Genomic DNA, 25968 nt, shown 5'->3' with positions numbered 1-25968 from the left:
CTGCCCTTGCTGCAGTTGCCTTCCCCCTCCCTCTTCAGGCAGGTGTTTGGTGGGCAGAGCAACATCAGCTATGGAAAAGGGGAAAATGTGTGTGGTCTGCATTTCAATTGCTTTGTTATGTTTCAAAGAAAAGACCTAAGGCATCGGGATAGCAAGAGACTGTTAACGCCTCCTGTAAATTCACTTTATATCTAAAGTATCTTTGCTTACCTTCTACATACAGAGATAAAATAGTTCTGAGATGGGAGATCTTGCTTTAAGGTGTTGCTAGGAGTGCTTAGCCTTGTCTAGATCTGTAGGCATCTTAAGGAATCTGTAGCAAGGGGTCAGATACAGCCTATGAACTGATTTTGTATGACTCTCGGGCTTTTCCTTTCTTCCCGCCCACTGCCCTCACCAAGGAATTTTACTGGATGATATTAAAGTATGTGTTTTTATTTTTGGCCTGAAAGGCTTGCTTGATCCTCATCAAGACAATGTTTTCCACCCCCACTATAATGGAACAATGAGATGTTTTTATGTCCACAAAAACCTCCATTTGTGTTCAAAGCAATGTGCAGACCATTAAGGCTGTTTTATGAAGTCTAAGACGTTAAATGCTATTCTTATGAACATTATTGATAAGAAACAACAAATTTGCATATTTCTCCCCTAGAGAGAAAAATAGTGCCTTCATTTTCTCAGTCTTCAGTGCCTTCCTTACCAGCTTCCCTCGCAACTGCAGAGAGCAAACTTTCAGTTCCTCAGAGCCCTCCATCCAGTCCGGTTAAATCCTCTCTGGAGGTTCGGCTGTATCCACAGCCTTATTTCCAGGCCAGAACACAGCACCAAGCACAGCAGCTGAAAAAAATCGAGCCGCCTCTTCAGTCACCAGTTAAGCTAAAGCCAAAGGTTGTAAGTACCGCTCTTGTGAGATTCATTCACCAAAGTTTCCATTTACTTCTGGCAGAAACAGTGGAAGTTTCATGGTTACAAAGTGCATGTGGTGGGGAGGCCCAACAGGGAGACACTTAAGGTGTTTTTATTGAAACTGAGCAATAACACTTACAGGAGTATATATGTGCATAACCTGGAGCTTTATGGACAGTAGCCATATACTGGTTTAGAACATACCAATGCAGAGCTTTCCTTGGTAACGCTTTGTGGTTGATCAGTTGCTTGCTTTCTTGGGTCTTGTTTGGTTTTAAGCTCCTGGTGTGGACAGAGGAGAGCAGGCTAAAGAAGTCACAAATAACTCATATAATGTAATGAACTTTCAGTCAGTTTATGCTAGACTGTTTTAAGACTGTTTGCCAAACACTTGTACTTCCCTATTACCAGGAAGATGAAGCACCGCCCAGACCTCCTCTCCCTCAGTTGTACAGTCCTGATGATCAGCCACCAGCTGTTCCACCTCTCCCGAGAGAAGCCACTGTCATCAGACACACATCAGTGCGGGGCCTGAAACGTCAGTCAGATGAAAGAAAGAGAGACAGAGAACTCGGACAGTATGTAAATGGAGATTATAGGGTGAGCACTCATACACCTATACACCTGCACGTTCAAGATATGTGAATCTGTAATAAAAGATAACGTCTGTAAAATATACAGACCTCTAGGTCTTGTAATAAGGAGAGAGAGCTAATGGCAAGGCGGGATCTATGCTGTATAATAATGGCAGAGAGAGGCTTAGTAATTCAGAAACAAAGCTTTAGGATTTAAGATATTAAGACTTGCTGTCTGTGACTTCATTTGATCTGATGAGTATTTTTCCATGTAGGTGGAACTGCGTTCATACATGAGTGAACCAGAACTAGCAATGATAGGTGGTGACCTCAGCCAACCTTCCAGTGGTTTAATAAGCTCCAACAGTGGATACCAGACATTACCTACCCGTGGTAAGCCAGGAATTTATGTAGTTGATTTTTAACAGTACTGTCCGGATGGGAGTTTTTGTCTCCTAGGATTTTCTGGAGATGGTCTTTATCATCAGATCATTATTTTTAGATTAACTATACAATGCTGTGAAAGTCTAGAGATTTTTGTGTATTTTAATGGTGCTGTTACAGACAACCAGCCTTTTGCAAAGGAACTTAACATATAATGCTTAAAAAAAAGAATAGCAAAACATGAAATTAGCTGTTAGAATGTCTGCTATATACAGAGTTATTTTTCCTCATAATTTCTGTGTGATCTTTTACAAACTCAAGTATTTTTTTAAACACTTTCATTGCTATTGGAATGAAAGGGATAAAGAATAAGAATATAACGTCCCCAGATGCTACATGTCACTTGACGCTCCATCCCCACTGTGCTACAGTCCTGAAACTGTTTCACAAATGAGGATAGAGAAGATATTTGGGGAAGAGCAATTAATTTCTTAGCCATTTTCTTATTTCTTTCCTTTCTAACTGTGAATGTTAAGGATTGATTTTCTTCATAGGTGTGATTATTTGTACAGCTTATCTACTGTTGTACAGCTGAGTTCACTCCATACTTCATTTAATAGGAGCTTCTAAATTATTGTAGACCTTCCTGAATTTTGATCAATAGTGACCTGAAACACATTATTTTTGCCTGAAGTGAAATTTCTTGCCTCTCATGATCTTCTGAGCTGCAAAATGTGAAACATGAGCTAACATAGTAGCCAGAATATCATAGAAAAAGCATCATAACTGACACGTGTCTTCATTTGGTTTGTCATTTGGTTTTAAAGCATTCACTTTTTCCTTATAAAGGTTTATCTGGATCGACTTCCAGATTGCACCAATCATCTACCATTTCATCATATGCAACACTTCGAAGGGATAGGTCCAAGGTAAGTTTTAAATGAACATCTGAAGACAAATGTCCGAACTGTTCAAAATAGTTAAGCCCAGAATCTATTTTACATAGCAGGAGGTGGGATTGTAGTAGCATGGGAGAGGACCCGACACCTGTGATCTACTAAAATCTCCAATCTCTCACTTTCTTAAATGAATCAGGAAGCAGATAACTTACTGCTCTTGAAATAGATTTATAAAGCAAGGTTTAGAACCAAAAATCAGCAGTACTAATAAAAAATATGGAGTTGAAATATACAAAATAATGCAAAAATAATAGAACAAAATCTTTTTAATTTAGTAATGAGGTAGGAGAAAGAGTTAACTTTCTGTATACTTCTTGGAAAGTATTAATTTCAACATGTGTTTTGTGTGCCTTGTGACTTCTACAGGAGAGACCAAAGAGTGCCTTGGAACGTTTATACTCTGGAGACCACCAAAGAGGCAAGATGAGTGCAGAGGAACAACTAGAAAGAATGAAGCGACATCAGAAGGCATTAGTTCGTGAACGCAAGAGAACTCTTAGCCAAGGAGAAAGGCAGTCTGTTCCATCTCGGTCTTTCATCAGGCCCATTTCTGCAGACATAGGCTCAGTATGTTAGATATGCCTTAAAAGGACTAAACTAAAAATATCTTTGGATTGTTTTTTTTTTTCCTAGCAAGCACTTTCACTTGAGTGTGTGTGATGCTTCTAGTCTAATTAAATTAGTGTTATACAGTATAAAATGAGATCAGAGAGTGTGAGTAACAGATGATGGTTTTTTCACTAGTAGTTAAAGTATACGTAGCAAGTTCAGCAGGTAAGTTGGTCAGAGGTTAGTGTGCTGAGTGGAGATGTGAGTATATTGGAGTGATTTCAGAGACATGATTGGTTTTTATTGGAATTGTATTTAGAAAGTGTAAGAAGCTTGTACAGTTTTAAAACTTCTTCATAATGGAATGGGCCTTTTAGAATGTTCTTATTCACCCATGAGTATTTTTCTTTTTAATTCACAAATTAGGCTGCAAGTGGTGGTAACATCAGTCCAGGGTGGTGCGTGTTTGTTTTTTTAAAGAGATGATAAATAGAAAATCAGTTTTAAAATCTAATCATGCTGATTAGAAATTTATGTAAGAGCTAGTGTGTTTTAATTGATACAAATTCTTCTTTAAAGCTCAAAATGTAGAATATTCTAATAAGGCTCAAATTTAAGCTGCTGAAGAAAAGGATTTTTTGTTGCGTTCTGAGATTAAATGCTGTACAGACGATAAGTTTGTAATGATACATTTTGGATACTAACCAAAGCAATTCTAATTGGTGAAGTTACCCAGTCGCTCACTTGGTGCTAAACCAAGATTGTACTGTAATTGCACTTATGCTGTGGTCTTTTAATTTATTTTTTTATTTGGTCCACTAGAGCTTTAGAATGATCACCTTATTTTACCTAATTCATTGCACAAGATCTCTTGCTTTTAGATTCGTCACTTATCATACCTAATGCCTCCTTTTTTGTTTGCTTGTTTTTAATTTGCAGAATTTTGTAGTTATTTTAAAACTTCTAACTGGACTACTCAATTTTTACCAGGCTTAATTGCATTTAGTAAATGTGTGTCAGTTGCTGGCATTAAAAAAATCCACACTATAATATTCAGCCTTTCATTACCACTGTTTTGTAGAACTAATTTCCGGCCAGTTATTTGTATTTACTTTCCCAGTAAATACGAGTGAACTACTTGGAGACATTCATCTATTTTGTCTTCTGTTTTGTAATCACAAATTCATTAAAGATAGTGCATAATATTTGGGAACTGTAGAACTATAGTATCGCTGTTATTTTCATATTTTAATTAGAAAAACTAAATCTGAGCTTCTTATGTTTCCTGACTCACGTAACATATACAAGTTGAAATTAAACGTTTTTGTAACACTCCTTATTAACATTTATGGCAAACACTTTATCTATAAATTTGGGTGCCATCTTGGTCTTTTTCTTGCTGTAAAGAGTTTAAATAGAATCTTTCAGCCCTAGCAATGTTTTGTAGAGGTCATCTCTTGTACCTATAGGGCTTCGATACGCAGAAAGCATGTTTGATAGCACAATTACTTACAGCATTACAATTATTTAGCAACCAAAATGGCAAACAGTTAAATGTATAATTGAAGTGCTGCTCAGAATGTAACATTTGCTTAAAACATACATTGTATGTGTAACTCTAATTTTTAATCGGTCAGCTCTCACGTGTAGTATGACATTTTAAGTATTGATCACAGTACATGAATTCATTTGTTACATACAATGCCTTTTTAATGTAAAAGTCGCAACATCAAAGCCAATAAAAATACTGCTTCATAATAATGGTTTGATGTTTTTCTTACCTACGTAGAACAACTTGAAAATGATACTGGGTATTTAAAAAATACTATGTCAATCAGGCCTGGTTCGAATATGAGTAGAAGAATGAGTTTGGAGTACTCCTATGAGAAAACATTTTTTCTCTTTTGAATTCTGTAAAGAAACATCTTAATTTTTGAGATATAATTGCCTTTTAGCTATTTAACTTTTTTAATATATATGGAAGATATGTATCTTCTGAGTGAATATTGAGAGCTTGTGCATGAATAGGTTTCAATTAGATTTATTAAAGCAAGTAGCATAATGAAGTCTAAGGACTTCATATGTAGTTCAAACTTCAACCAAAGCAAGCCAAAGATTTGTAACAGAAATGGCAGAGATGCTTTTAACAAACATACAACGGCACATTCTATTGGTACCCTTAAACACTTGAGGAGATAATGTTTTTGTTGCTCCTTTTGTCCCTTCTCTTTCCCATTGCTTTTAATATCACGTTTCAATTCTGTATGGTAAAGTTGCTGAGATCTGCTGGATGGAATGATGCTGCAACTAAACTTAATTTTTTGAACAAAAGTGTTGGTAGTGTTCTTAAGTGTGAGTTTATATGGAGCTGTATTGTGCTTAGCTGTAAAGGAGCTACTATACAAGGATTTGGGAACTCTAAAATTATGCTGCTTAATTTAAATATGTTCTGAATTCATTATTGCTAAATATTTACCTTGTAAAGACAGAATGTGAAAGATTTTTATCTTTGCGGGTAGATACTTTACTTTAGTAAAGGCATAAGAGCTTAGAAGTTACTAAATTACTATTTTTTAATTCAAGACAAGTTGATGTTAGTAAGTAAAATATGATCAGCTTTAATCACTGGGTATTATTCTAGCAAGACAGATAAAATTTTCAAGTAGCAATACTCAACCTGCAATATAAATACCCTTCCTGTGTAGTGATTCAAAATCACACAGCATGGCCTGGTTAGAATGCCTAGAATATCTGTCAGGCTCTAGTCTCACTTGTGTTGACATCTGTGCTTCCAAAGATGTTTGTGTGTAGCTAGTTCCATGTTAATCAGCATATGTGAAATTGTGATTAATACATTTATTAGAATTTAATACTGCTGAACGTTTCCTGAAAAATTAAACAATACTGCAAAATCTGTGCAGCACAGCTAGAGGTCAGATCTCCCAACCATATGTTCCAAGAAATAGAGTTGCATTTTCTTTTTCTTGTCAGTTAAAGGCGTTTGCTCTGTGGATTCTTTCAGCAATATAGCATTTACAGCAGTAGTAATGTACATTGCTAAATGATGGATTTGTCAGTATGGTTGAATGCTGTTAATTGTTTTGTATCTATTACCAGTGGAAACGAGAGCAAGAATTTGATTTGCAGTTACTTGAGAGGGCAATTCGTGGAGAAGACAAGGATGAAAATGAATGGTTAAAAGTTCAGCCAGTAGCAGTGACAGAGACCGACCTGGAGCCTCAAGACTATGATTTAGATATCAGCAGAGAGGTAACACTCATCGTTTTTTGCCTTCTATTCTGTGCCCCAAAATTCTGTCCCCCAAAAACCTTTCTAAGATTTAGGTAGTGAATTCTCATCTTTTCTTTCAAAAGTTAGCTGGAAGTTTGAACGAAAAGGAGTCTTTTAGGTATTTTATTTATGGCCTAGCACTTAGAATCTCTGTAAGGTTTGTTTTAGTGGAGGGAAGAAATTGAAAGGTTTGCTCTACTGTTTGAAATAGACATCTCAGGCTTTATAGAGGAAAAAGTGATTAAGTTAGACAATATTATATAAATTGGAAAAAAAAAAAGGTGAGAATCACAGAATCACAGAATGGTAGGGATTGGAAGGGACCTTCAGAGATCATATAGTCCAACTCCCCTGCCAAAGCAGGTTCGACAGGAACATATCCAGGCTGGTTTTGAATATCTCCAGAGAAGGAGACTCCACAACCTCTCTGGGCAGCCAGTTCCAGTGCTCGGTCACTCTCAAAGGAAAGAAATTTTCCTTATGTTCAGACAGAATTGACTCTGTTCCAGTTTGTTCCTCTTGTCATGTCGCTGGGCGCCACTGAAAAAAGTCTGGCCCGATCCTCTTGACACCCGCCCTTTAGATATTTATAAGCATTGATGAGATCCCCTCTCAGTCTTCTCTTCTCCAGGCTGAACAGACCCAGGTCTCTCAGCCTTTCCTCATAAGAGAGATGCTCCAGTCCCTTCATCATCTTTGTAGCCCTCCGCTGGATTCTCTCCTGTAGTTCCTTGTCTTTCTTGAACTGGGAGCCCAGAAGTGGACACAGTACTCCAGATGTGGCCTCACCAGGCCTCACTTCCTCTTCCCTAGAGGGGGAGGATGACCTCCCTTGACCTGCTGGGCACGGTCTTTTTAATGCACCCCAGGAGACCATTGGCCTTCTTGAACACAAGGGCACATTGCTGGCTCATGGTCAACTTGCTGTCCACCAGAACTCCCACATCCCTGTCTGCAGAGCTAGTGTCCAGCAGGTCAATCCCTAACCTGTACCAGTGTATGGGGTTATTCCTCCCTAGGTGCAGGACCCTACACCTGCCCTTGTTGAACTTCATTAGGTTCTCTGCCCAACTCTCTAACCTGTCCAGGTCATTGATGAATATGTTGCCTAAGACTGGACCCAGTACGGACCCCTGGGGAACACTGCTGGTTACAGGCTTCCAACTAGACTCTGAGCTGCTGATCACAACCCTCTGAGCTCTGCCATTCAGCCAGTTCTCAGTCCACCTCACTGTCCAGTCATCTAACCCACACTTCCTAAGCTTACCTATGAGGATGTTCTGGGAGACGGTGTCAAAAGCATTGCTGAAGCCAAGGTAGATGACTTCCACTGCTCTCCCCTCATCTATCCATCCAGTCATGCCATCATAGAAGGCTATCAGTTTGGTCAAGCATGATTTCCCCTTGGTGAATCCATGTTGACCGTTCCCGATAACCTTCTTTTCCTCTACATGCTTAGAGATGACATCCAGTGAGCTGTTCCATCACCTTTCCAGGGATGGAGGTGAGGCTGAAAGAAGGAAGTAAAGACTGAAGCTAAGAACGCATTCAGTAACTCTGCCGCCTTTGCCTCCGTCACCAGACACCCACCTCATTCAGCAGCAGGCTCACATTTTCCCTAGTGTTCCTTTTGCTACTGATGTACTTGAAGAAGCCCTTCTTATTTCCCTTGACAACCCTTGCGAGGTTTAATTCCAAGTGACCCTTAGCCTTCCTTGTTGCATCCCTGCATACTCTGACAACATTTCTATATTTTGCCCAAGCAGCCAGTCCCTTTTTCCACATTCTGTAGACTGCCTTCTTTTATTTGAGTTTTTCCAGAAGCTCCTTGCTCATCCATGCAGGTCTCCTGCCTCTTTTACTTGATTTCTTACTCATAGGGATGCATCCGTCATGAGCTTAGGGGAAGTGATGCTCAAATATAACCAGCTCTCTTGGACCCCCCTACCCTCTAGAGCCTTAGCCCATGGGATTCCTATAAGTATGTCTTTGAAGAAGCCAGAGTCAGCTCTCCTGAAGTCCAGGGTTGTAATTCTACTTTTTGCCCTGCTTCTTCCACGCAGGATCCTGAACTCCAGCATCTCGTGGTCATTGCAGCCAAGGCTATCCCCAACCTTCACATCCCCAAACTAGTCCAGCACAAGGTCCAGCAGCACACCTCTCCTCATTGGCTCCTCCACCACCTGTGTCAAAAAGTTATCATCAATGCACTGCAGAAACCTCCTGGACTGTGTGTGCCAGGCTGTGTTACCTTTCCAGCAAATATGAGGGTGGTTGAAGACCCCCATGAGAACGAGGGCCTGTGATCGTGAGGCTATTTCCAGCTGTCTGTAGAAGGCCTCATCGACTTCCTCTTCCTGATCCGGTGATTTGTAGTAAAGACCCACAACAGTGTCACCCATATTAGCCTGTCCCTTAATCCTTACCCATAAGCTCTCAACACGTTCTTCATCCACCCCTAGGCAGAGCTCAGTACATTCCAGCTGCTCTCTTGCATAGAGAGCAACTTCACCACCTCGCTCTGCTGGCCTGTCTTTCCGAAAAAGTACATAGCCATCCATGAGAGCATTCCAGTCATATGAGCTCTCCTGCCGTGTCTCTAATTGCAATGAGATCATGGCCCTGTGACTGCACACAGACCTCTAGTTCTTCTTGCTTGTTCCCCATGTTGCGTGCATTGGTGTACGGGCATTTCAGAGAGGTAGTCGAGCATGCAGGTTTCCCTGGAGTAGTGCAAGAGGATCCACCGTAGTTATACACACCCTTGAGGTTGCTGGTCTTCTGGTCCTCCTCTTGAGTCAGCTAAGGAACATTTGTCGCTGCTCTGATTGGCCTGGCTTATTCCCAGTTGGATGCAATGGCATGAACACTGCCATTTTGGACCCCACTCCCCAAGTCTCTCAGTTTAAAGCCTGCCTCACTAAGTTGGCCAACCTGCTGCCAAAGATTCTCTTGCCTCTTCTAGGCAGGTGGTTCCTATCCCTCTCTAATAGGTTATATTCATCAAAGAATATCCTGTTGTCATAAAAGCCAAAACCCTCACAAGGGCGCCAGACATGTAGTGTTATCCGTCCATTTCTGTCTGCTCCCTTTCTTTTAACTGGTAAAATGGAAGAAAAGATAACTTGGGCACCAATCTTTTTCACAACATCAAGAGTATTTGAAAATAAGGAACAGCAATGAAGTAGAAGTTATTTCCCCAGAGCTACTTCACACTTCATTTTGACTGGCAGAACATGGTAGAGAAGAGGAAGCTCTGCTTTATTCTGGTCAGAACAGAAAACACATTCCTGTCAGCTTTTCAAATGACTTGGTTGGTGTTCTGGGCACTACATCTTTTGAAACTTTACTAACTGAGGGAAGTATTTGTTTGAAATGCGATTGAGCCATCTTGTGGAAAAGAAAGAATATAGCAAGTGGAAAGATTTCAGTAGGTACTATGCACTGTGTAAAATGCCATGGTGGGTGGAAAGTTAGTAAAATTATTAATTATAATTAAAAAGCACCTCTACTCTTTTGAAAGCTATTGGAAATGCATCATTTTATATAAAGTGTTATTTGTAAGAGGTGGTATCTCTGAGCCATTATCTATTGAGTGTATGAGTGTATCTTTCAATTAATCTTTGTATATTTTCTACAGAAAATGCAGGGCTGCTGTAAACTTCAGAAATGGAAAAAATACTTTTGTTGAGTTACCTTTTCTTGGTGCATTCTGCTATTAGTTTTTTTTTTCCAGAAGGTCTGCAGGGCTACGTGAATCACTTCATACATCCAAATTAGTGCCTTAAGCCTAGGATAGGAAACATTTTTGCTTATAGGCGTTTCTATCCTACTTCAGAGTAACCACAGAATCACAGAATCTTCAGAGTTGGAAGGGACCTCTAGAGATCGCCTAGTCCAACTCTCCTGCTAAAGCAGGATTGCCTAGAGCACATTACTCAGGACTGCATCCAGGCGAGCCTTGAAAATCTCCAGAGAAGGGGACTCCACAGCCTCCCTGGGCAGCCTGTTCCAGCCTTCTCCAGATGAGAATTCCAAACCAAAGCAGGTTTGAAGCTCTGAGTGTAAATCTTCTTTCACAAGATACCCCAGATGTCCTTTTCCATTTCACATACCCACCCTCTTCACCTGGCAGGCACTTCTGCACTGGAGGTGCTTCTGTGCCTCATAAGGAAATGTACTCAGTTGAGTCTTTAAGGCCAATAAATCTGCTATTCACATGATAACAGAGTTTGTTATTCTGGAAGTGGCAGGATGAGCTGATCCGGGTTAGTTACAGTATGGAAATAGACATATAAATTAAAAAAAAAAAAATGAAAAAAAATATATGTACGTGTAGCTCCAGAGAGGAGTTGGATTTGAAGGTAAAAAAGTGTCGTGGAAAATGAGGATTTTTTCAGGAAGCATTGGCCTTGGGTTTACTGAGAAGGAAGTATAAAAATATTTAAGGATTTGATTTTAATGTGGTTATGAATGCCAATGACTGTATTGTGTGCTTTGGGCCTATGATTGCCTGCAAATTACTGAGCCTAATTACTGAAGGTTAGGTCAGACCATTTTACTTATGCCATTGAATTAGCGTGGACTAAGTTCAGTGGTGAAAAGTTTAGGATTATTTTTATTTAAAACTTTGGCTTCTGAAAGCTCATTGCCTCATGAATGTTTTAACAGAAATCTAAAGAGAAGAAGAAAAAAATAGTTCCTCTTTACTTATTTTTATATATTCACACATCTTCTATCTGTGCTTTTCAAAAGCAAGCTGTTCTCTTTAATAAGCATTGGTTTTCAAAGTCCATTGGCAAACTGAATTTTCATTGGGTGATTTTTGTCTTTTATGTGGAGCAAAAATTTCCCACAAAGAAACTGATGCTAACAAAAACTTGTTGCTAGCATTTGTGCAATCGTAGTAAAATTTTCAGTCTACAGAATTATGTGCCTGCAATGTGTTGTTACAATTGTACGATGTGATATGTTTCTGGGTCAGTGCCCTGGACAACTTTTGAACACCTAGAATTTCAGATTTTATAGTTCAAGAATTTCTTAAGATGATTACAAACGACTGTTTTTCTTCTTCTTTTTTTTTTCTTCACTGCTTCTGGAAGATGATGCGTTCTCAAAAGAATAATACCTGATACCCTAGATTAAAACTTTAGGTGATATTTTCTTTCAGTTGTAGGAAGTTCTCTCTGGCATGACATAAATATCATGGCATAAAAATCTCAGGTTGTCCAGTGAGTCTTGTAGTGGTTGCTTCTTTCTACTGTAACAGCTTTAGGCAACGTTCTACTTTGGGCTCTAAGCCTGAGCTGAAGAAAGGTTCTCTGTTGGTTCTGATTTCTGTGGTAATCCTCTATAATATTTGTTTGATCTATCTTCTAAAGTAAAATGAATCAGAGGGAAAAGACACTGTTAAAAGGGCATCAGCTCGTATCCAGAGGGAGTGTTTAGTATCAGGTACATGTATTGACTGTGAAAGCCCACGCTTTATTCTTTTCACTGTGTTCTCCCATTGAGGAGAATTTATCTCAATTTTTTGTAAGTCTTTGTTATTAAAAACTTGATGCTTGCTTTCCTTCCGCAGTTGTCAAAACCCAAGAAGGTTGCAATTCCAGAACGCTATGTTGAACTGGAGCCAGAAGAGCCTCTTTCTACAGAAGAACTGGCAGCAAGGCAGCGCAAAGCAGAAAAGATAAAGAATATTCTTACTAAATCAAGGTCAGGTTTTTTTCCAAATCTTATATAGGGCTGATGTAAAACATTGGTAACTAACTTCATACGACAGTCTTATTCCTGTTGGATTATCAAAGTGTAACTTGTGACTTTTAGAAAATGCACGCAGAATTTATGTAGTATACTTAAAACTCCTTTTTAAAACAGAGTAGAAGAGATAATGACAAATTTTGTGTATGGCCATTTTTTTTCAGAATATCCTAAAATAGTAGTAATTCCTTAACAAGCAACTTGTAGATGAGAATGAGGAGGAAGGACAGGCACAGATCTGGCCAAAAGCAGAAGAAAAGTCAGTGTGAGAGCAAGTTTCAGTTGTCTCCAGAGAGATGGAGTTCTGAAAGAACACTGTTGGCTGTTTACAGCTAATGTAGAGTCAACTGAAACATTCAGTTTCAAGAATTTGATTACCTCAAGTACCTGCTGTCTTTTGGGGAAGAGACTGTACCTGAGGACCACCAGGTTATACCTTTTCCTCTGGGCACTACCAAATTTTATTAACAACTTCAAATAAATCGCATTTTTTGGTAGCGCTTTCATGTAAACAGCGTATTTACAGCAAAGGACTTTCAGATGTACTTAAGACTATACAGAAATTATGACTAGATGTGTAATGGCTGCATCATTTGTCTTTGCATGCTGCAGTCATTTGCATACAATATCTAACACTACTTAAAGAACTTCAATAAAATACAGCGCTTGATAGATGAGATCTGAAAACTGCTGTGTGAATTCAAGCTTGTTCTCATCTGCATGGTGGATTCTTCTGTATGTTTGTAAATGTTAATGTTGTTTTGCACTTTCCCACTAGTATGCACAATCTACAGCCTACTGTTGCCCAGGACAAACACAACTCGGTTGATTTAGATTCACAGCTGCAAGAGCAGGAGCGCATCATTACCATATCATACGCTTTGGCTTCTGAAGCCTCTCAGAGGAGCAAGGAGGTAGCAGGTAATACTTAGTTATTTACAAAATAACAGCTCTTTCTTACCAGCTTCTAAAGTTGTGTGAGGTTGTTGCTGAACTCCTGGCATAAGAGAGAGTTTTAGTCGTTCGTATTCAAAATAGTGAAAAGTGTGCATAGATAACACATTTAGAGAGACTAAAGATTTTCGTTGAGATATTTGGCGTCCAATGGACAGGGTGAAGGGGACAAAATAGTATGATCAGTAAGTTCAGAGCTTGGAAACTTGCTTGGAAACTTATTACTAGTACTAAAAAAATTAACATTTTCAATGAATTCCCTATAGTTACATTAGTTGAGGTATTTCTATATTCATTTTTAAAATGTAAATTGATCTTTCATTTAAAAAAAAATCAAGGCAAAGGGGTTTTAAATTTTTTTTTAACAGAAAGATTCCCTGATCCAGTGACTGAGATTAGAGTACAATCATTCGCAGCTTGAGCTGTATGACAACAGGCTGAAAAAGACATTGTAAAATGGGTATTGGCATGTTTCTGTCTGGTGACCAAGATTAGAGGTCAGAGCAAGAGAGCTGTGCATGAATTCTGCTTGATGCCTGGAAATTAATAGATCCTGTGCAATACGTTACTGAAAGTGATAATTTCACTCTTGATTGCTTTACAGTTGAAATAAGTAAGAAATGTCAAGAGATTTGTATCACACAGTAAAACATGCAGCAGCTATTCTAGCAAGTATCTGACTGGCCATTTATAACTGGCACAGTTCACTGTTCCAGTGGAGAATGGAAATAATGGAAACTTCAACTATGATGGAGAAAAAATATGCACATTTCTCATCTGAAGATGTCAGTTTAAACTTATGGCACTTGCCACAGAAGCCCTTTAGACCTTCCCATTAAAGACAGATTATTCCAATATCCAGATGCTAATATGTATCTATAGTAACTGACGGGTGATTGATGTGGCTGTATACTCACGAATGCAGTGGCAGCTAAACCTAGGGGGAAAGGGATTTTGGGGGGTTGGAATACATTTTCAATATATGACTCTTGAGACTTTGGAGAGGTTCTGTGGGTAATTTAACTGACCGGAAGGGATTTCATGATTCGCTGAGGAGGCTAGACATTATTAAAAAAAACCAAAACAACCAAACAAAAAAACAACAACAAAAAACCAAACCTTAGAACCGTAAAATCTTGGGAGCATTTTCAGAAACAACCTTTTGGACCTTCAGGCATCTATGAGTCAAAACGGCTTCTCCGCAGGCAGTCTGGTCCCAGTCCTAGTAACCAGGTCCTTGTAAGAGGGACTCGCACACTTTGGTTATGGAGAGCGGCCTTGTGTTTCAGGAGGAATGAACCGACACAGCGTTTTGCCACATGGGTTCTAACTTCTCCTGGGAAAATCTAGCACCAAAGCTAAGATCAGCCAAGATGAACGCAGCTCATACAAGGAATTATTCCTCTGTGTCGGTACAATAAGAGCAGAGTGCCTGCCTTTAGTGAAGATTAAACAGTCCTCATGTGGCCAGTTAACTTACTTCTGGGTGTGGTGAAGTTGCAGTAACTGTACAGTACTGAAGTATGTTTGATCTTTTTATGTTGTATAGTGAATGTAGTAGCTATGTTTTCATTACTACTGATTTTTGGGTTATATTTTATTTCTTAATTGTAATTATTTCAAAATTGCGATCACCACATATTCTTAGGTATACATAACCAAAGAAATCTTCTTAATTCTTTATTTCTCCCCAAAGAGGGAATTAAAATGTATATCGGCACTGAAACATGTAAATGCTGCTTGAAAAAAAATTTCAGTTAGTTGTGAGATGATTTTTAATTTAACTTTCTTTCTGAAGTATAGCATCTAGCTCTTTTGTCTCTTAGACACTTAAAAAAAACCTAACATAGTAACCAAGTCCTTGATTCTTTAAGGAAGCCCAAACCTTTATGTGTGTGCAGTTTTCCTTGCCACATTTGTATCTCAAACAGTCATTTCTTGAAACATGTCTTGCTTTGATTTCAATTATTACTTGCTACTTTAAAAACAAGCGCTTTTCAAGGAATTCTGAAAAAAAAACAACCAAAAAACCTGAGTGGTTTGGTTTTGGTAGAAAATACGCAAACCGTAAAAAGTGTTCAGGTTTCTTAGTTACGGACTATTTTCTGATGATCTAAAGTGATTGAAAAGAAAGGCATTTGATGCTTTGCACAGCTGACTGTACGTTCTTATTTATCCTAATTTTACAGATTCCTTCACATTCCTATTTTTGTAGTTTGATTATTTTTTTTTTTGTCATTTACTCCTTGTTGATGAAGCAGACTGTATCTGAAAATCCAAAACTAAATATCAAGATATTTTACAAAGATTTGTTTATGAAAAGACTGTGAAGCGTAGCGTTTCCCACTTTTCAGGGGGAAACAGTTAGGTTATGTTAAGATGCTATAATATAAATATTTTAAAATAAATTGTACATTTATCTAATTCTTGTAAAGCAGCATTTTAGAGCTCCTCTGTTCCTAGTAAGAAGTCAACCTTCTAAATGGAAATCATGCCAAGAATCTGGAAGATTAAAATCAAATGCAGGAGTATCAAGAAGTCAATTCCAAAACACACAATTTATGAAATATATCTGCTTTTGGCCCTCCAAAATGTAAAAGCAGAATTTAAGACTGAGTTTCAATTACTTTAGGTTTATGATTATTGTCTTCTAATACTATACCATTGCTCTGGTTTGTAAACAGGGATAGTTTTAATCATTCTATTCTTTATCCTGAAGTTTCAAGCTGAGATCTGAAAATATATTTACTATATCATGCACTGTACTAAGCAAAATGTGTGATTTTTCTATATATTATTTTTGTTTCAAGTCATTGGCATATAACAAAGGAAACGTTGAAAACCTTTACAACCTCAGTGAAATCTTGAAATCAGCAACTATAGGTGCTAGTCCAGAACTGTAGTTTTAAAAGCAGAGCTGGATTAGGTTATATCAGTGTTGTGGGCCTTAAAATGTTCCAATGAAACTTCATCTTAAGATAGGTTGTCCATATTCTCATCAAAACAGGAACGTTTATTTGCATAACTTAAGCAACTAATAGAAAAAAACAGTAGGTAGAAATGTTGTTGTTTAAATTATGTTCCGTTTAACTAAAATAGTGTAACACCTTATTGCATTACTAATCAGGTTTCCTATTCATGTGGTAGAAAATTAAGGTCGCTCCGTTTATAATATGAATGTTTGATTGTGCAGCCTAATTCCTGTATGTGATCCCTTCTAGCTCAGCAGTTGACCTATCCATCTAAAGCACCCTCACCTTCTGTACCACAGCCACCTCACTCCCCCTTAAGCAATGGATTTCACTACACATTTGTTTAAACACCTTAAAAGTAAGAACTAACTGCTCTCGGCATGTCTGATTTGCCAATGCGCCTTTGCTGTGGCTTGCTGAATTTTCACATTTTTACTAAACCTAAATTAGATCCAAATGAACGCATGCATCTATTTTTCAGAAACCTTTTATTCTTGTAAATATTGCTTCTAATAGGCTAACATGTGGGCTAATGAAGTCTTCAAATAACTGCTGTCGCTCTACAGATAAGATGCTTCCATAATCTTCCATAATGTGGTGAAGGAGAGAGACATCTGTACTCTCGGTAGCGTGGGGCCAGATTTTCAGCACCAGTTTGTACTCCGGTGGCTAGGGTTGTGTACTCCTGTGGCTACCATAGGGGTGCGTAGGTGTTTTTGCCTGCACGTGGCAGTTGCTGCTCAAGAAAATCCAAAGTGCAAAGTTGTATAAACAGGGGGCTCATTTATGGGCTGGTATCTTACACATGAACTATCATCGGAGTCTTAATTAAGGTGCGCTGAAATTTTGGCCCTTTATAACTAATTCTACGATATTGCGTTTGACTTTTTCATGCCTTTATGTGTTTGTCGTTGAATTGTGTTAACAGAAGATTTGATTTTTGTCTCTAATTGGATTATTTTGCTATTTCAAGTATTAAAATTGTGATAATTTCATTGTCCTTATAAAGAACTGTGTATCATTTCTTCCCAGTAGTACTTTTGGAGTTTTCCATATTTGACATAGGAAAACCTGTAAATATTATGATACTTGACCACTAAGTGTGCCCCTAGTTAAGACACTTGTCATACTTCCATAGTTTACTTCGAAATTATTCTCACCTTTCTGATTTTCTTTGGCCTAATTTTATTGCCTGATGTTGGACAAAAAGCTAAAACATAGATGAAGTCGTCAAGAGGATTGATTTAGTGAATAACTTCAATAGCATTAATCTCTAGATACCTTTGTTTTCATTGTCACTGATCAGAGTCAAATATCTGAGCAAAAAATAAAAATCTAAATAAAAATGAGCACATACCAGAAAGGCACAAATGGGCAGTGACCCGCTTTCTACAAGGCCTGTGAAAAATGACAAATTTATATCAAGAGAGGTGTATAGGCATTAGAAGCCTCTCCAGTCATTGATGGAATTAGCTTTTTGCTTTTCTGGTTCAGTTTATCTTTCTGAGAACCAGATTCTACCATCTTTACTGTGTCTGAATTACACTTGACTCTACTATTATATCCAGGGATATGCTAATTGATTGTCACTATCTTTGCAAACAAATAGGGTACCCATGTGCGGCCTCAAGAACCCAGAAAAGTAACCACACGGTCCCAGGGTATTAGACGAGCAGGGGGCTTGGACCAGGTGACTTTCAGAGGTCCCTTTGTACCTCAACCATTCTGTGATTCCAGACTGACTTAAAAACACGTGTATCACATGTCTGTATAAGTATACATACGTTCATGTGTATGTATAGATATATATTCACACACACATATATAAACCCCTTCATTTTCATCAGGAAAAATAATCAAAAACTAGCTGCACTAACCAGCGACATGCAGGGGACACAGGAGTTTGAGCATCAGTGGCGTCATGAGATAATTGGTCGCTTAATGTGTCCAGATGAATCGTTCGTTCTGTCAAACTGCAGAAGGCTTTAGTAAAAAAAATGTTTCCTGAAAGCGCTTACTTCTTGGTATTGGTGTACTCCCGCTAATATTTAACCATGTTTTATTTTACTTCATGCTAGCCAAAGCAGTAAGTGAACACTAACATAAGACTCCAAGCAAATCCCACCTAGTGACGCTGCGGGGAAGGAAGAGGAGATTGATTCCCAGCTTTCTGTGAAGATATTCATCGGCTGATGACACGTTCTTCTGAGAATTCAGAGAATAATAGGGGGATTTTCTATGAAAATGAAGAGAATCGCAAATAATTTTATTTTGACTTCAGTTTAGTTCAGACTTTTTATATGAATAAATGGCACTTTTAATAAACTCTGTAAAATACTGACAATGTATTTTTAGGACAATGTATTTTAGAACTTTTTTAAATCAAGGGCTCACTTCATTTTAAGAAAAACTACTTGCATAGATGTTAAAAGATGCTGTTACTTCCCCCTCAGGCTCAGATGCACAATGTAAAGTTACATGAAGAAAATGCACATTTGAACAAGCCTAGAAGCACATTCATAGGGTGTGGGTAGAGCTAACGCCAGTCAGACGTTTGCTGAGAGGGTGGTTTGGATTGAATATGTTTGTAGAGTTCACCACCCACCCTTTTGCCCATTAAACGCTACATTGCAAGGAACTTGTAGCTTGAATTTCTAAGTATCGGTAACCACCGTATAGCTGAAATTTTCCACAAAAGCCATAATGAAAGCCAGTTTTAACTCCCATTCGCTTTTTTGATCCCATATGATTAACTTGCTGGTATCAGTACCCAGTATGTAGGTTGCTCTTGACAGTAGTGCTGTCCCCTCAGTAACACACAGCTAACAAATTTTATTTTTATTTTTTTGAAAGTTGAGATGTGGAAGAAGAGAACTTTTAAGTAAAATATGTGAACTAAGCAATAAAAAGTATAATAGGATATGTCATTTTACTAGTAAATATGTATTTTTCTTCTGATTTTTTTCAATAAGCATTACAATATGATGTATTGACTAGTATTTATCCTAGAAACAGCAAAACTAATGTAATGTGGCACCTGCTAATTTCATATGTATGTTCACCTGGTGCTTAACTTTGCCAAACTTTGAAATTCAGTGTTTTACTTATGTAAAGGGCAAAGGGTGAGGTAATTACATAAGGAGAAAAGAAGATTAAATGAATTGCTGCAAGTACTTTACTTGAAAAAAAGGCTGTGTACGCATTGAATGCAAGACATGCAAAAATTTCCCACCGTGTAATTATTAGTTGAGTACAGCTCTGGATGAGAAATGACCGAGAAATATTCCTGCAGTATTTTGTGAAACCACTAAGTTGTTCATTTGCTGTATTCAAGTAATAGCTACAAAACCCTCGAAATTGACCTTCAAGTTTCAGACTTTAAGACAAATCATATTATATTAACACTATACTCAGAAATATTCTTAAAAGTATATATTTAGCTAATGCAATCTATTTTACCTCAATACTGCCAGTATCAACTTCAAAACCTTTTGCCAAAATAATGATTTATTTTTGCCTTTATAAAAAGTTTTGAAAGCATAAATGAATATTTTGCAAGAAAACATTAATTTAAGTAAAATGTAACCGTTTGGAAAATGGTATATGTACAGATTAAAATATTAACCTAATTGCTTCCTATTGCCTCTGTCATGTCTACTCTCTTATTGGTGTCCATGTGGCTGAAAATCTGGAGTCGTTTGTGGTGTTACCACATTTTGCTCTTCTTTGGTTCAAATTCCATCGAAGTCCATTTGCACTCGCTTCACTGGGATTTGGATCAGGTTCCCCCTGTACCAAAGCTTCAGTTTTATTTTCTTTTTGCTTTTAGAAATGTTTTTTTAGCATTTGATGAAATCTGCCTTTATTCTTGAATAGAAAGGTTTTCCAGGGCTGTCTCCTAAACACAATGACTACAGTACTGTCCTTCCTATCTTTTAGATGCGTATGTTTGCCTGACAGTCTTAGCCCTTTAGTTTCTGGTGAAATAAAGTATCAAAAGTAACTTCCATTTAAAAACGAATAAACAAGAAACCTGGAGGCATCCCGTAGTAACAGGCACAGTGTGTGAATGGGGTATTGACCAAAGAGAGGGTTGGTGGGCAACTGGCAAAGCAGATTTCAGTAGCCGTTAACCAGCAGTGATTTACACTATAGCAGTGTAATGACATCAGTTGACAGGCATCCCTCAAATGACATCAGCTTGATGGAGACCAGTGGAAATGTTTAATTCCTCTGAAACTTAATCTCTAGAACAAAACGTAAGGAAGCAGTCAGAAGTATTTCTGTGGCTTCGCGTTGACTCTGCGAACTCGAGAGCAAATATTTGAGAATGCGAGTACTTGACCTTCAGGTGCAGAAATTCAGAGCTGAGCTGCTTACGGCATGCTCCTCCTGTTTCTCAGGCACACAAAGGGGCCTTTGACCGCGTTTGGTGGTTGAGCGAAACGGGCGTTCTTTCTCCAGAGGCTTTGTTAAGCAGGAGGGAAGAGCATGTGGCCACAATTGGCGGGGGAAGAGCAGAGCCCGTGGGATCCCAGCCCGCAGTGGCCACTGACTCTGAATTCCGTCTGCTCCCCAGCAGTGAAGGCAAAGGGATGCAGGCGCTTTGGCTCTGCAGGTTGTGGGAGATGTTAATTTTCTTTCCTTTGATCACACGCACAAAATCTGCTCATTCAGGCATGCATAAAGGAGAAGGATCTTGCCCTAAGTAATTACACCGTTAATGTTTTTAACAAAACTAGTCTTTCTAAAGATTTTGGTCTGTGTCCATAGTTAATCTCATATTTGGGAAAAAAATAAGTCAAGATAACTTTTCTTTCAAAACTTTTTATGAAATACATGAAATGCTGTTCTCCAGTGACCATTTTTTTTTTTCAGGGCTAGGTGTATTTATTTAAATTATTGGGACTAATTTTCATATGCATATAGTGTTTGGTTTGGGTCAATTTCCTTTTTCAGTCCTGTTTCTTTTAATCAAAATCCTGTTTTGTAGGTGTTACTTACTGTTCGAATATTAAGACTAGAAATAAATGATGTCTACTTGCAGATCAATATAGTTTTGGTCACAAAGTGGCTTTTTTTCTCTGCCTATTAAGCGGCTTAAGTGTTTGGGACTAATTATAATTAAAGAAACAGAAATTAATTAGAAATTTGTATTAGTTCTTCTTTTGAAGGTGCTGTTTTCTAATTAGTGTCTTGTAATTTTATACCAAGCAAAAATTATGCAGACTGCCTTCCCTTATACATCTGTTTTCAGTTTCTTCAACTAAAATTATTAAAGTTTTATTGCACAGCTGAATGTATAAACCTACAGCCCGATACTCGTAAGTAGCGCCGCTTTCACCTTTTTGAACTTCCCTAACACCCTCACACCCCCTTTTTCCCACTACTGTTATTGGGAGTTTGTAGATATTGCTGGGCTGGTAGGGAATCCTGTAGAGCTGTTGCTTGTCTTTGTACGTCTACATGAAGCTCTTCTTTTGAAGGACTGGGCAGTAGCAGTAGTTACGAGCCATCCAGACTGTTTTGGAACAGTTGGAAAAAAACCCTAGATAGAAAAGTTTTCCAGGAAGCAGCTGCATTAAGGGATTCTATTCTAGAAAGTTGCTTATGTGTGGAACTGGAAGCTACTGAAAGGTAGTACTAAACTTGGGCGCCGCTCTTCCAAGAAAATTGTCAAAGGCCCAGTGAGGCGGTGTCGGGTGCCCCCGAGAGCAGCCTTTGGAGGGAGGGGTTGGAGTTTTGAGAAAGCGGAGCACTCCCAACGTGGTCTGGTGCTGTTTACATCCTTAGTTTTCCACCTGCACCATTTACTCATCTGATTTCCAGATCTTCAAATATATGTGTATGTATTTTATATCAGCATCTCTTCCCCTCTGTAAACCCACGTATTTCCCATGTGTCTTGGCAATTAACTTCTGGGTGTTATATGAAGGAAAGACCAGATTTACTTAGTGTCAAAACTTAGAAGATATAGAAGGCATGATCTGATGTTGGCCCTCTGATTTCTGTCTGTCTTCGGGTATTTTAAAGTGTTTGCTTGTGCCGCGTGTGCGTGTGTCTGTGTATTTCGTAGTTATAAAAAGAACAAAGCCATGCACAAGAAGAACATGAAAAATTGCTACATTTTCCACACCTAGTAAACATTCCCATTGGTTATTTGGCTGTATTCAAAAGGCTAAGACTTTCATTGCTCTACTAGCAAAAGCAACCTTTCTTCACAGTGGAGCAGTACAAAGAAAGAGCACAAAAAATACACACATCACAGTGCCTGAAATTCTGTTTGAACAACTGTATTGATTGGGTCTGACCCCTTTACATTTTTTTTTCCATTATTTGAAAAGGTGCATCTAACTGTAGCTGAATTGAACCAACCGAGATGAACTTTCCATGAAAACTTCTTGAGATACTTCTTTAGTTCAAAGCTTTGGAATTTTAAAGAGCATTTTTAATACAAGTCTGTTGAGGTATTCTGTGCAACAACCGTACTTTGAAAGTTAAACTACAGGTAAACCTAAGAAGAAGGTAAAATTATAAAGCCTACCATGAAATTACTGGGAGATGGCAGAATAACTTTGAGAGCTAATTATAGAAGTACATAAAAGCAGGAAGTATTGCATACGTGTACATTTGTGCACTGTTTACTTGTTATTTACTTGTCAGTGCTCCTGGCTGCCTTACAGAGAGTGTACAACAGCCCCCAAAGAAAACACTGAGAGAATTAGCATTTTTGGAGCAGTTATGGATGAAATAGTGTTTTAAGACGTAAGCTTAAAGGACAATGCTGTTTTCTTGTTGCCAGCTAGAAGCAGCCTTTTAGCAGCAACTGTAACATAAGAAAGCGCTAAAGGGAGGGAGAGGTTCAGAACACAAAGGTGAGTGGTGAGTTTGTAGGAAATGATGGCAGAGATGTACCTGCAAACAAGACCAAGTGAGAGGCTGAAGGTGAGAGTGGAGAACAGCCAGTGGTTTGCAGTGAGAGGCTGTGGAAAGATTGAGGGAGCTGGAATACATGGACTCAGGCAGGAGCAAAATGCTTTAACAAGGGGACTCAGCCTAAATTGTAGAGGAGGAAACAAGAAGAAGGAATAGCTGGCAAGCGAGAGTCTAAGTCTAGTGTCCTAGTACAAAAAATACCTTGTGAATGAGGTAAATGAGAGTAGAGTGTTGATGGTGGCAGTGGGTGAAGGAGACTATCACTGATGACTTTAAAATAGTATTTTGGTAGCAGGACAATTGTCTTTTCTATTGGCAGCTGCTGTTGCCAAATTGCAGTTAGGAATGGCTAGTATGAATGAAACTTTCTGCCTCCCTGTAGAAACGGCTTGCCCCGGAGCCAGGGGTGAAAGCGGTTGGCACAGAGCCTGGCCCGAGCGAGTGCTTCTCCCTCAGGGGCTGCGAAGTGCCAGTGCAAGAGGGAGCGTTGGGTGGCCTGCTGCGGTCTCTGGCCTGGGTTCTGTTCTGTTGTCAGGGGGTTTGGGTTGGCTCAATTTTGTCTCTAGAGCCAGAATTGAGAAAAGCCTTAACGCTGTTTTCTGGTTCATCTCTTGAGACACAGGATGTTTTTGGAGGTTTTCTGAAACCCTCAGCGGCTTATGCAAGATGTAACTCTAATGAAATGAAGTAGCTGGTGACATTTAATTACAATGAGTTGTACTACTCTGGGGAAAACGTTGACATTGGAAAAGTCACTGCTAATTCTATTTGTCTCTTGTATTGTCTGTATTGTTGGCTTTTCTCACTGCTTAGTTCATGCTAAACAGTCCTCCTATGTCTCTGCTCTGCTTCTTCCGTACTGCGCCTCTGAGCATCATCTTCTCCCAGTATGGAACAGGATTCTGTCTTCTGCCCAACATGGTTGTAGTGCGTGTGTGTTGGGGGTGTGAATGCACACACACACGCGTTGATCCCATTCTCCTTTCATTTGGTGCTAAGACACAGAATCGGCAAAAGCTGAGGGACCACTGCCAAGGCGAGTACCAGCACTGGCTCCTCTGCTCACTTTCCAAGTCCTGACCTGGATGGAGAGGCTCAGAGGGAAGAGAGAGGGACATCTCATGAGTGTAGCTGTGTTCCTTGGCTTCCTCTAAGCCTTCTGTATGCCCTAGGACTCTTCAGTTGTCTTTACTGAATCTACTTTAAAAGTGACTTGACAAATGATTTTACACACATTTTATTCGGGATCTGGGTAGTGGCTCCATCAGTTGATTACTGAGTAAATTTGTTCTCTATTTTTTGTGTGTCCGGTAGCAGTTTATGTTAAGAAGTCTTTTTGAAAAAAAAAAACCAACCAAGAGCTATATTTTGGAAAGAGATGTTGTTACTGCATCCATACAATACAAGATCATGATTACTAGACCTCAGTGGCTGTAACAGGAAGGAGACTTGGCCCCAGCCAGTTAAGGATTAAAAGCTTCACCTGCATTTGTTTTAAATTTTAGCAAGAAACATGAGGGTGAAAAGGAGCTAGTTCAGATTGTCAAACCTTTCGGCAGTCTTTAACGTAGCTTGATATAGTTGTGTTAAGAACGCTTACTTATGGTAACAGTTTGAGAGAATTTCCCTGCTGGTCAAGGTGGGCAGTGTTGAAAAAGTTCAAAGGGAGGAAGGGGTTTTTTTATGAGCCCCCGTATTCCTTCACTGAAGGTACCAACCCCCCCTCTTTTGATGTATGTTACTTTTCATGCTTCTCTTTTTTTTTTTCTCAACTAGATCATCCTGAGCTATGGACCCCGTAAATGCTACTGGATTTGGATAGATAATAGCACAAAGTGTCAGCGTGATCTCATTCTGCACCTGCACATCAAAACCAAGTCAAATAAGATTAAATCACCAAGTATTTTGTTTCTTTAATGCTGTGCAAAAACTAAGGTAACTTTTATCTACCCATCATGATGCTGGACGCCTGTGTACTACTCAGATATTTTTCTCAGGAAAGATGCAGTTGAGGTGGCAGTCTTAAAAGCAAAGAAACCCAACTCCCGCTTTGTCCCTTCAGCGAGGGTACCTTGACACATGTCCCTTCTCTTAATCCCCTGACAGCTTCCAAGAGACTGATGCAAATAACTGTGCCCGACTTTGATTATGAGATATTGCACTGCCACTTATTCTCTTTGTCTCCTGCAGTTTACAGAGGCAGCTTCAGTGCATAATTTAATCCCTGTTCTGGGGACTGTAACAAATCCACCGAGATTTCTACCAACCGTCCTCCCTGGCATCAGAACAACATGTGCACAGCTGCTTTGATGTGAATTCCCCAACCAGAGCCTTAGAAGGACCTATAGCTTTGAAGCTGGCCTATAAATTGTGCTTTCAGGAATCAAGTTGTCAGCCTCCTCTGCAGGGAGAAAGGGAGAGTAAACTGTAAAGCAGTTGCATAAAGCTACAGGGCAACTTCGAGATCTAGTTGTCTTGGCCTGGAAGAATTCCTGTACGATGCTGAGAAAGAAATGGATCCCTTTTTACCTGGCCGAGAACATCCTCTTTTGTGACTGCAGGGCCTTATGGGAGTAGGGTTGTGATGGTACTTGTCTTGAGGGCTGCCCTATTCCCGGGCCAGTGGGAGGGGAACAGGCACACTGCGGTTTTCGGCCTGCGCAGGCTGTTTCAGTCTCC

General features: G+C 39.0%; 1 protein-coding gene across 5 annotated transcripts in view; it reads left to right on the top strand.

The window, feature by feature from the left end:
• The window catches only part of PLEKHA7 (pleckstrin homology domain containing A7), a 171478-nt gene extending 150031 nt beyond the window's left edge, over window positions 1–21447 (top strand). For 4 of the 5 annotated variants that reach the window (XM_063332308.1, XM_063332306.1, XM_063332311.1 and 1 more), the window contains 9 exons: window positions 656–894; window positions 1321–1509; window positions 1760–1877; window positions 2718–2797; window positions 3194–3394; window positions 6494–6646; window positions 12249–12382; window positions 13206–13348; window positions 16603–18424. In XM_063332308.1, the coding sequence (XP_063188378.1) occupies window positions 656–894; window positions 1321–1509; window positions 1760–1877; window positions 2718–2797; window positions 3194–3394; window positions 6494–6646; window positions 12249–12382; window positions 13206–13348; window positions 16603–16700 (1355 nt within the window). In that variant the 3' untranslated portion in view covers window positions 16701–18424. The other variant, XM_063332307.1, reaches the window with a different exon arrangement.
• The last annotated feature ends 4521 nt before the right edge of the window (window positions 21448–25968 follow it).

Source organism: Chroicocephalus ridibundus, chromosome 4, assembly GCF_963924245.1.
Source record: "Chroicocephalus ridibundus chromosome 4, bChrRid1.1, whole genome shotgun sequence".
Taxonomy (NCBI): domain Eukaryota; kingdom Metazoa; phylum Chordata; class Aves; order Charadriiformes; family Laridae; genus Chroicocephalus; species Chroicocephalus ridibundus.
The sequence above is the reverse complement of the archived record's forward strand: the minus strand, read 5'-3'. Positions and strand labels throughout refer to the sequence as shown.